General features: G+C 47.6%; 1 protein-coding gene across 1 annotated transcript in view; it reads right to left on the reverse strand.

Annotated features, from left to right (window-relative positions):
* The window catches only part of met (MET proto-oncogene, receptor tyrosine kinase), a gene marked incomplete at its 5' end in the record, with an annotated part of 91,798 nt that extends 85,012 nt beyond the window's left edge, over positions 1 to 6,786 (reverse strand). The window contains one exon of the mRNA XM_080475796.1: positions 5,584 to 6,786. Within this exon, the coding sequence (XP_080331922.1) occupies positions 5,584 to 6,786 (1,203 nt within the window). The remainder of the gene's footprint in view (positions 1 to 5,583) is intronic.
* Between the last annotated feature and the right edge of the window lie 4,789 nt (positions 6,787 to 11,575).

The following is an 11,575-nucleotide window of genomic DNA, read 5'->3' on the forward strand; positions in this document are numbered from 1 at the left end:
AGGGGAGAGAGGCCGGCTCCGTGGTCGACACAGCCTGGTGGAACACAGTGGAGGTGAGGAGGTGGGGAGGTGAGGAGGTAAGGAGGTGAGGAGGTGAGGAGGTGGGGAGCTGAGGAGGTGAGGAGGTGGGGAGGTGCGAGGCGCCACTCCTTTGGTCTGGTTGGGGCTTTGTTGGGACGGCGGCAGCTCAGCAGGCTTCAGGAGTTCTCAGCTCACGGCCGACAACTCCAGACTTTACCCGTGTTTGCTTGTTCGGTGTGACTGCTTTCCTCTTCCTCTTCTTCTTCTTCTTCTTCTTCTTCTATTTCTTCTTCTTCTTCTTCTATTTCTTCTTCTTCTTCTTCTTCTATTTCTTCGTCTTCATATTCACACCACTTCTATCCCGTTTCCAGCTCCTTCTTTCCTGACAGAAGAACGGAAAGTTGGATTTCTCTGTGTCAGAGGTCGTCTGATTGCTGATATCAATCTGATAGAGATTCCCTGACGTTGGCATTGTGCTCTTCCTCCCCTCCTGAGCTTCCGTCTCTCTCTCCGTTAGCCTGCGAGGTCTTTTCAGGCAGCTGAATGATTTGACAGTAAACAGCTCCAAGTGTCCATCCAATCAAACTTACAGATCATAAAACATTTGTTCGTCAAAGAGCTGTGAATAATAATAATAAAACATTTGTGTTTCACTGAAAATATTAAAGAGAAAGGTTTTAGAGGCCAAATTTAAAGGTTATTATGGTACTAATTTAGCAGTCCAGCCCACTGAAGATGACTTTGGGCTGCAAGTGGCTGCTGAAATAAAATGTGTCTGACATCTCTGTTCTATAAATACAGTATATTTGTTCACTACAGGCCCAACACGCTAACGACATGGTTTGCAGTATTTCTGCTGTTGCTGTGTAAATGGACACTGGTTTCAAAACGCTGACATGTAAACACAAAACCTTTCTGAAACAAAATGCAAAAGCGAAGTGTTTTCACTTGAAAGGTTGTGGCGTTGTGTGTTGGTGAACTTGTGGTGATGTGAAATATTAGTGAAGCAGGTTGATGTGAGGGCTCAGGCCGAGTGAGCTGGACCTCTCTGGGGTAAACCCTCTGAGCCCTGCAGTGGCGGCAGGTAAAAAATCTCCTACTCATGTTGTCTGTGTGCCAGTGTGACGTGTTCCTCTTCAACCAAAGCACAAGAATCATGACTTATGACGGACAGACAACGTCTCTCCAAATTAAAAACAGTCTTCTTGCCGTCGTTGGTGCCACTTCCACTTTCCCACAGGTGTTGACAACAGGTGGGGGTGGAGGGGGACTGGAGGGGGACTGGAGGGGGGGGGGGGGGGTGGGAGCCAGGAAAGAAGGGCCCTGGCAGCGTGGATGGCTGCCACCGCCGGCTCAGGGGATCATCTTCCGCCCAGCTGCTGATGCCCCGTTGCCCCCCGAGCCATTCATCACGGCTCGCTGAGAGTCAGATATGCAGTACCCGCCGAAGCTCCGCCCGACCCCCCCGGCTCGCAGCATTCCTCACATTACCCCCCACTGCTGAGGCTGTCAAGACCACGAGCGATGCATCAAAACACACACACACACACACACACACACACACACACACACACACACACACACACACACACACACACACACACACACACACACACACACACACACACACACACACACACAGACACACACACCATGTATCTGCATGTGTTTGTGGAGCCGCCCCTCCGTCCTGGTGGTTTGGTGAGAATCTCCTGAACCTCAGTCTGAACTTACAGCTCGGCAGTGTTTACGTTCACACACACACACACACACACACACACTCTCCACCGTCTCTTCAGGACAAACTCTTAAAACACGTCTCCTGTCTCCAGTCGGTCGAGGATGATGCTCCTCGCCGCCGAGCGACGCCGGAGTTTTTCTTTGAAAAGCGCCCGTGGTTGTTTCTCTCCTCTCTGTGACGTCAGGTTTGTCTGTGAGACGAGCCAGAATGTGGTTTACGATTCTTATTTACGATAAATACCAACCCTCATGCAAAGATTGCCTGACCATGTGACCAACATAGGAGACAACATCAAGACGCAAAGCATTCTGGGAAAATACTGTCAAAACAACAGGGGCCAGCCCGCTGGCTTTTATAGTATCTGAAAGCACCCTGAGTGATTACATCACGAGACGACCCGCCAGTGTGAGGTTATATAGAGACACACATTCTCACGATCCTGCAAAAAGGACTTTGATAGGTTCTGAAAACTCGACAAAGCCATAAAATAAAGCTGGTTACCCCACAGCTGACAAATGCGTTCTGTTTTTCAGTCTATTTTATGGCTCAGGTCGCCGAGTCGGCAAAAACCTCCCAGCTCTCATCCCAGTGAAACTGACACTTATTTCAAACAGTGTCCAAAGGGAGGACTCACAATAATCCTGGAAGGAGCCGTAAAGATTACGGAACATTCTGTTTATAGCTTCATGTACTGTGTAATCACTGAAGATAATTAGGATTCCTAAAGTCACCATCTGCTTCGGCAATTTGTGAAAATCCTGCTCTCCTCTTCCTTTCTTTACCTCTGACATGTAACATGTCACCAGTTCTGCTCGCGGGGTTCACATGAAGAACAGAAGCACCGCAGGACAGATCGGAGGAGGAAGACGATGCTTCACGTCAACAAACTAACATGGCAAGAACAGAGCGTGTTACATCACAATCAACGGCACTCAAAGCATAACTCTGCTTGTTGACGGGGAATTCAGCAGGTCACAATGAAGACCTTCTTTATCGTTTTAGAACAAACTATTAAACCTTCTCCTCATTGGAGCTCAGGTCAGGTTACCACTAGCAGGAAGTATTGGAGGCGTGGAAGGACAGCTTAAATGATGAGAACTAGCCAAACGACAACTTTTGGCAAAACATTCATATGAAGAGAACGTAAAAGAAACAAATGTGAGAAAACATGCAAAAGCAGCAATCTGCATCCGCAGAGTGTTTGTGGTGCAGAAGGACCAATAAATCTTTCACCGATGAGAGTGAATGCAGCGACGTTTAACGACTCTATAATACCTCAAATAAATAGCCTCCATGGTAACACGCACGCACGCACACACACACACACACACACACACACACACACACACACAGGTGAGCTGGGTGTTTCCACAGCACTGTCATTACTCCTGTACCTGCTTGCCCTTTGAGAACTTGTTCATTGTGGAACATGAAGAACTGAGAGGATGAGGAGGAGGATGAAGAGGAGGAGGAGAAAGAAGAGGAAGAGCAAAAGGAGGAGGAAGAGCAAATGGAGGAGGTGAAGAGGAGCAGCACTGATGGATGAGGAGGTGAAATGCAGATGAAGTCACTTTCGGGGGCAGTACGTATCGACAGAGCCTCTGAGCAGGGCAGCAGTTAACTTCATGTAGTTATTGATCGGGAGATTCAGCTGATTGATTGGAGCCATCGCTGATGGATTGGAGGAGCAGAGCGGCGCAGTAAAGCTTTACGCAGTCCGAGGTATTTGGTGTAAGGACTGATGGAGGACGGTTTCTGCTGCACATCGGCTCACAAATTAAAACATAACTACAAAGATTAAATGCTGCTTTACAGCTTTGATTGGGAGGTTTTTCTATCTTCATGAAGGTTAGTGAAGAAACAAAGTTTAGGAGGCTGAGATGTTTGGTCTGAATCAAGAAAATAGTCAGATGTTCCTCTGCATGTGCACTGAGGTAACGCAAATCAAAAACATTCAGCCGTCGGTTCATTAAATTCTCCTTGTTGCCATTTGTGTATATTTGAGATCATCATCCTCTTGATTTCTCCAAGAGTGGAGGGGTATTCATAAAGCAAAACTAACTGGTAAAAAGCGGCTGATGAAGCCAATACTTTCACCTCAGAGTCTTTCTTGGGGTTCAGCATCCTGCAATACAGTTTAAATAAAGTGAATCCAAAGTGTTTAGTCCTAAAATATAGAAATGAAACGTGAGTGTTCTCTGAACTGTTTTGAAGACAATCAACATAATAATGTTCATGATACTAAGACATTATGATCGCAAAGAGATCCAAATCAGAACAGACAGACTTTCACTGCCGAGTTGTCCTGAAACCGATTTTCCATCTTCTACCTTCAGTTCATTCATCCAGATCATGTTCAGAGGGAAAAGTTCATTTCAGCATCAGCCATCCTTTAAAAACCTCCGTGTGACATCATGAAGATCATCTCATGGAAGACACTGACAGGTTTATGCCGCAAAACACAAAAGAATGGAAAATCCAATCTCCCTTGACTCAGGCCGCATCGATACAACAACGTTCCCGGTGACAACGCCTCGTCCATTTCAGAAAAAGTTCTGCATTTACACGGCAAAGGCAAACACTGAAAACCATGTAGTGAGCATGCCAGGCCACCGGGTGGCATTGTTGGGTTGTTTTTGTAATGAAACCACACACACGTGGGCAGAAAACAATCCGCTATCATCTTTAACAGAATGGAGAGAATCCGACATCCGCATGGACAGATGATGAGTTAGATGCTAGTAGCGGTGAATCTCAACTATAAAACCACCAATATGGACAACATTAGAATACGGACTGGGAGTCATGCCATTACGGAGGCCGCCATGTTTGTCACTCGTGCAGTAACAGCGCTCCGTAGCCTCTGCGGTGGGAGTCGGGAGTGTCAAAGAAAAGCTCCACCTTGGGAGCCGGTTTGAAAAAAGTGATGGTTGCAGTGGCTCCGAGCACCGCTGTCGCGTAAACGGACACTCCAAACCAGACAAACGTTGTGCAATTACACTCGTATTTGTTGTTGTGTAAACAGGCCCTCAGAAGAACTGAGGAGATGTTGACGTTCACATCGGCCATCGTTATCCCCGACCAGCAGTCACCAAAAGACACGCGTCTCTACATCTTCAGATGTGAAGCACACATGAAGAAAGACTTTACTGTACGTCTGAAGAGGCTGACATTTGCTGCGACAACAGGAAGTCGGGCTCAGCAGGAAGTCACGCTTCAAGTTCTGCTCAAGGGCACTTAGCCAAGGACCAAGTAGGCGCAGTGTCTGTGTGCACCTGAGACCACAAAGTTACCCGAGGACGCTCTGCAGCCATAAAGCAAACCGCCTGCAGAACACAAGCAGCCAGGGCCCATAACTCCACCCGATGATAGAAACTTACTCCATCCATCTGAAGTACTAACGTAAGCACACGTACATCATGGTGATGGTTTTCCATGTGGAAATAACAGCAATGCCATATAAGTTCATATGAGAGAAGCAGTATTCAATTCAGAAGACCACAATCAATCAAAAGATTCAGTCTCAATATTGCTCCAATATTTCATCTGAAATGATGAAGATCAGAACTCAAAATGCATGTTTGCCATTTAAAGACTCAATCTACAAAAACATCAGTACTCAAGAAGAATGGATGAGCAGCGAGAACCATCAGGAAGACGACATTTGCAAGACAAATGTTGTCTTTTTGTTGTCTTTTGTGTTTTTTTCTGACCGTTGAGAAATGAACATTTGCATTTTCCTCCAAACAAACAAAGGCACAGCAAAACTTCTAGAAAGATAAACCTCGGCACAGGAAACCCCTCCCCCTCCGAGCTCTTACCATGTTGTAGCAGGACTTCCTGTCTGATCCGCTGAAGTGAAACGGGTCCACCGTGTTGCACCTCTGCATGTACAAGTTGAACATCGTGTTGATGTGTTTCAGGGACATGATGCAGACAGCCGAGTTGGCCGTTGGCTTGGGAGAGTTGGGTTTCCCCCGAGCGAAGGCGGCGAACAGCACGTCGTCGTTCTCCTCAATCTTCAGCTGCCTCTGCAGCTCCACGTCGTTCCCCACCTTGGTGACGTTCGCCGCCTGCAGAATGTTGAAGACCTTCACGCCCTCTGATGAGCGGCGCCGCCTCTTGTCGGTGCTGATGCACTCCAGGGGCATTTCTACGTAACGGCGGATCACGAGGTCGGAGGAGCACATGCGGACGATGCGGGTGTGGTAGGCCTGAGAGTCCCTGCTGACCCGCTGCACGGTGAGGAAGTAGGTGAAGGGTCCACTGTGGAAGGAGTACACATAGTGAAGGTAGTAGTTTCCACGGAGAGATGGGACCAGGTCCATGTACGAGTAGTTGGAGAAGAAAGTGAAGCCGTCTTGGCTCGTCTTCATCTTCCTCAGAGAAATGGTATGGGGATGCGTTGCACTTCCCGATACGTTCCTTGTGCCTGGGATCTCGGAGTTCCCAACGAAGAACTTGATGACGTTGCTCTCCACATTGAGCACCTGAGATCCAGAGGGGCTGACAACAACATCTGCGTCGATGGGTCGACCTTGGCCCTGCTTCACCTTGTCAGGGAAACAGTAGACTTGTTCTGCCACTGTTTTAAGGCTGGTATCATCCTCTAGAACGTGACGACGGCAAATGCCGTTATCCGCCGAGCCACAGCTGTACAACCCTTTGTCGTACATGGTCTCCACCACTAACGCGATGTTGTGGTTGTCCACCCTGCTGCCCGAGCTGCCCGAGGCTGCAGGTCTCTGTCCGCAGGTCTCGTTGATGAGCAGCGGGCCCGTGTGGTACTCCGACAGCTTTGTGAGGTTCGGGGCGAGAGCGTATATTCTGTTCACAGCACCGACGTAGATGACCCCGTCCAGCGTGACCATGTTCTGGATTGGAAAGTCTGCGGTGAATGTCGGCAGCTCGTAGGTGACCGAGAGGTTGAGTTTGCTGGTCTCAGATGATTTATCACAGCGGCCCTGCACGCGGAGGCACGAGGCCCACAGGAAGACCAAGGCGAGAAGTGAACGGAGATTCATCCTGTTCCAGAAATGAGACACAAAAGAAAAGAGTTTGTGTGAAAAGAAGTGAAACATTGACCACAGACTCGCCTAAAAAGAAGCTTGGACCGTGTCTGAGGGAAACACTGAAGTCACTTTCACACTCGTAAATAGAACTTTGTTGCTAAAAACCACCAAAAGCAGCGATTACCCACAATGACTGGAAGCTTCATGGTGACACAAAGCTTCAGTATCAGCCTACTGATCATTAACATGTCTTTATCTGACTGCACGGATGACTGAGTGGCTCTGCAGCGAGTGACCATAGCACCACCACGGAGGTGAATCACCTTCAGGAGGAGCCGCTCCATCCTCAACAGGAGCGGCTCCTCACTGCCTACATTTACAGCTCCAACCCAAGGGAGCAGAGACAAACTCAATTAAAACCCAAAGAGGCAGCCAGTCCAGCCAAATGATGAATAACCCCAGCAGCTAAATGGCAGTCCGCTGGGAGATGCTTTTAGTGAGGAAGAGGGAGCAGAGGGAAGCTCAAACGGCGCAACAGAGGATTTGCAAAATGCGCATTTACATGCTCCCTATTTGGATGTGGTTTTATCACAATCACACCTCAAAACCAAAACAAGGCAACTTAAACCAGTGCAGTTAGTTTTTTTTCTTCATATTAGCGCCTACAGATCTGCATGAATTCAGTGCGCACGTTCTAATTTGTGACTGCCTGCCTTTGTGTTTTTGTCTGAGGGAAGTCCGAAGAAGAAAACTGTGGACATTTTGAGCAAAACTAACAGGTGCTTTAATGAGGGGAGAAGAAAATGGAAGGAATACTGGACAAAAACTTAATCTGACGACCGAGACAACACTTCGAGGATTATAGTGTTATCTCAGAAAGTGCAGATTATAAAAAAATAAGCATTTAAAATCCGACATTACTATTTTTGTTATTGTACAACTGAGCATAACAAACCGATAGTGGACGTTTGATCGCTTGAATAGGGAAGGGAAGATAAACAAATTATGAGTAACGAGGGGCATATTATTGAGCACCTGCACCGGGCAGCGTCATGGCATGGAGACAAAAGACACAGTGGAAAACAGACAAAGTTTTCAGTTTGAAAGGAAAGTGACTCACTATGAAAACGTCTCAGGAAGCACAGATATGTGAAGCTGGTGAAATTATGTTAAGAGACAGAAAAAAAAGGCATTTTAAAGACGCAGTAATGTCCCGAAAAAGAAGAGAGAAACTTCTGTGTCAGTGAACATATGTGCGCCTTTACGCATGAAAAGTGAAAAGAAAGTCACCTGTAAGTGAACAGTAGTGGTTCAAATCATATTCCGCTGGTCTCCTTCTCAAGAGCGGGGCTTCTTTGGCTTTCTCATAAAGTCCAGAGGGGTCGCAGGATTCTTTTCTTTAATGAAAAAAAAATCCACAGAAGAAAGTTTTCCTTATCACTCCAAATTCTCAGTTTCAGATAGAAAGCTACGGTCCGGACCGTAGCCGTATGAGTGAAACGCGCGGATCCGTAAGTGTGTGTGCGCGGGTGTGTGTGTGTGTGTGGTTGTGAGTTCTGCAGGGAGCCGCCGCTGCGCTCACATCTCCTCTCGTGGTGCGTAAAAACGCTCCGCCTCCTCCCGGAGCGCAGCCTGCTCCGCATCCATCCAGGTGTTACACACACACACACACACACACACACACACACACACACACACACACACACACACACACACACACACACACACACACACACACACACACACACAGACAAGGGGGACAGCAGAGCAGAGCTGGGAGAGTAAATCATATCGGAGGTGTCATTATCTCAGAACGACTTCTTCCTAAAAACAGCCTGGTTTGGAGAAGAGGACATGTTATTACGACTTCTCGTGCTGAAAGAAGAGAGAACCGATCCTTTGTTTTGGACGGATTCATCCAGTCTTCACTTGTGAACAGCAATAAAACGTGTTTATGGCACACTTTCCTCTTGTCAGGCCATAAAAACAACGATTTTAAAAGTTCTGAGATGAACACAAAAAGAGAAACAAGCTCACTCTTGTTGGGGGGGGGGGGGGGGGGGGGGGGTTCTCCAGCGTCCACCTGACTCTCCTCCAAAAGACTGACTCACAACGACGCGCCTCACTCCGCCGTTAATTGTGTGTGTGTGTGTGTGTGTGTGTGTGTGTGTGTGTGTGTGTGTGTGTGTGTGTGTGTGTGTGTGTGTGTGTGTGTGTGTGTGTGTGTGTGTGTGTGTGTGTGTCAGCATGAATCACAGCCACCACAGAAACATTCCTTTGTCCGCTTCCTGAAAAGAGCGCACTTGATCAGCAGACGGACTGAAGCTGAAGCACAGAGCGTGACTGACCGCAGCTTCAGCCCCACGTTCACTCTCAGCTGTCACTCCGACAACAAGGGCCATAGGAGCAGGTCCGAGGACTGCTGACGTGCAAAGTCACTGCAAGTTTGTCCAGAGAAGCGCTGCTTTCCTACATGAAACACACGAGGAAAACCGAGAAAAGGTTTCAGCTTCACACGCTCATTACACTCACGAACTGCATTTTGCTTCGCCTCAGGGCATTTCTGAAGCATTTGCCAAGGGGTGTGTCGGGTAGGGTGTGTGTGTGTGTGTGTGTGTGTGTGTGTGTGTGTGTGTGTGTGTGTGTGTGTGTGTGTGTGTGTGGTGAACTCTGAGGGGAGCGGACGGATGGAAAAGCTCGACCCGGTGGTGAAGCTCACGCGCGGTCGCAGAGAGAAACCTCAGCGTGGCATGCGACGCAGGGATGATGAGCAGCATCCCGCCACCGCATCACCTGCAGAGCTGCAGCTATGATGCGTTTGCCTCCATGTGCTGCGGCTTGATCCCGAAATGACCGGAGCAAGTTTTTACTGGTTGAGAGCGCAGTGAAGCGGCAGCTCTCCCAGGAAAGAAACTCTCTCAACACTGTCAAAACCCAGGGAGAGAGTTACATCACGTCACTTCCAGAAAGGTTGGATCTTAAGTTTTGATCCACGTTCTAAACTCTATAACTTGCATTAACTACAGAGGAACTCACATCTGATCAATAACAAATATACAATAACGCCACCTTCTAAATGTTAGATTAAACCCTGGAGCTCTGGAGCCACATGCAGCTCTTTGGTCCTTCTGCTGCGGTTCCTTGAGCGTCAGTCCCACTGCAGAACATCCCGGAGCGGGCTGGGACGGTACGGCACGGTACGGTACGGTACGGTAAGGCAAAGCGCACCCAGACCAACTGTGTTTCGCGGTCCCACTCCAAAAAGTGAGGTAAAATGTAGGCGGGGTTGTGAACGACGCAGGGATGTAAACGTCATTACGCACGAAGTCCGTGGAATTGTGGCCGCAGCTCACACAAGCCTGATCCGCAGCTCCGGGCGGCATCGTCACATCTTCCTGCTGCGGGGCCACAGTTCAATAAATCCAGTCAGAAGAAACCCACCAGTGTGTGCAAAGCAGAGTTCTACCGATCAGCAGGCATGTGGAGGGACGACGCTTCATGCTGATGCTCACAGCCGCAGAGAAATACTGTCTAAACTCCACATCAGGGTTTAAAACAACTAAATTAGACTGAAAGCAACAACACTCATGGTTCTAGAAACCCAGATCTCCTGCATAATCCACGTTTTAACAATATGACGTCACGGAGCTGATCGCTGCAATGCATTATGGGAGTTTCTGTTCCTGCGTTTTAGATGTAGTTATTGAAGGTTGTATTAGGTTTGTAGTGTTGGTAATGGTTGTGTTATGTTGCTTACTGCATGTAGTTGGTTAGTTCATCTAGTTTAGTTTTTTAGTTGTAAGTTGCCAACCAGGAGTGCAGATGGTTTGTGTGCAGTCTCCTCCTGCCATTGTGTCACTCATTGTTCACAATATCCTTCAACCCGTGTGGTTAAAACAGACAGAAATAGTTTAAAGGAGACATATCATGCTTTTAAATCCTTCCTTTTTACATATAAATCATACAGTTGTGGTCTATACAACGCGAAACTGCAATGCTTGGGTCTGAATTCCTCATTATTATAGCTCCACAGGCCCCTTTTCAACCCCTTTTCTGATGCGCTTCTGAGAGCAACTCGTTTTGGGGCGGTCTCTTCATACCCCGCCTCCTCTCCAGGTTGCAGAGGTGACACTCGGTTCAACGTCACCCTGTTCGGCCATCTTTGTAGTTTGATAGAACAGATACAATTATCTAGCGGCGCAGAAACTTTATATTCACACATTATTTACAAAATGTCAACAACGGAAGATTTGTCCATCCAGCCATACATGTTGGAGCCAGAGTCGGACCCGGCGGAGCGAGATGAAAATAACGATGATGCACCTACAGAACAACGTCTTCATATGGATGTAACGCAATGGTGTGTTACTATATTTACACTAACTTCTCCATCCATGCCCACTACTACAATACTGCCTGTATTACAACGACTATTTAACACAGAAGTTACATTATAATCTATAACGAGCACACAGCGCTAACATATGAAGACGGTGCAACTGCTAATGCTAACAAAACAATGACAGGGACGTCTTATCATCACACTTTTTAGCGTTTTATACAGCTTACCGAAGTGCTCTGTTCGTCGTCTCCATAGATAGAAGGAACTGACCGCTCAATCAGACGAAGTCTTTCGGCAAATCCTTCTTTATACTGGCGGAGGTTGCTGAAGCAGTCGTCCTTAAAGTGATTCGCGCACACAAAAATGACCTTACCCACAGATGTGGGTACATTTCTGTGAAAAATAAAACTCAACCAGGCACTTCGAAAAGGTTCTGATGCTGGGAGACGGTGTAACGAA

The sequence above is a fragment of the Lipophrys pholis genome (assembly GCF_963383615.2).
Source record: "Lipophrys pholis genome assembly, chromosome: 11".
NCBI lineage: Eukaryota > Metazoa > Chordata > Actinopteri > Blenniiformes > Blenniidae > Lipophrys > Lipophrys pholis.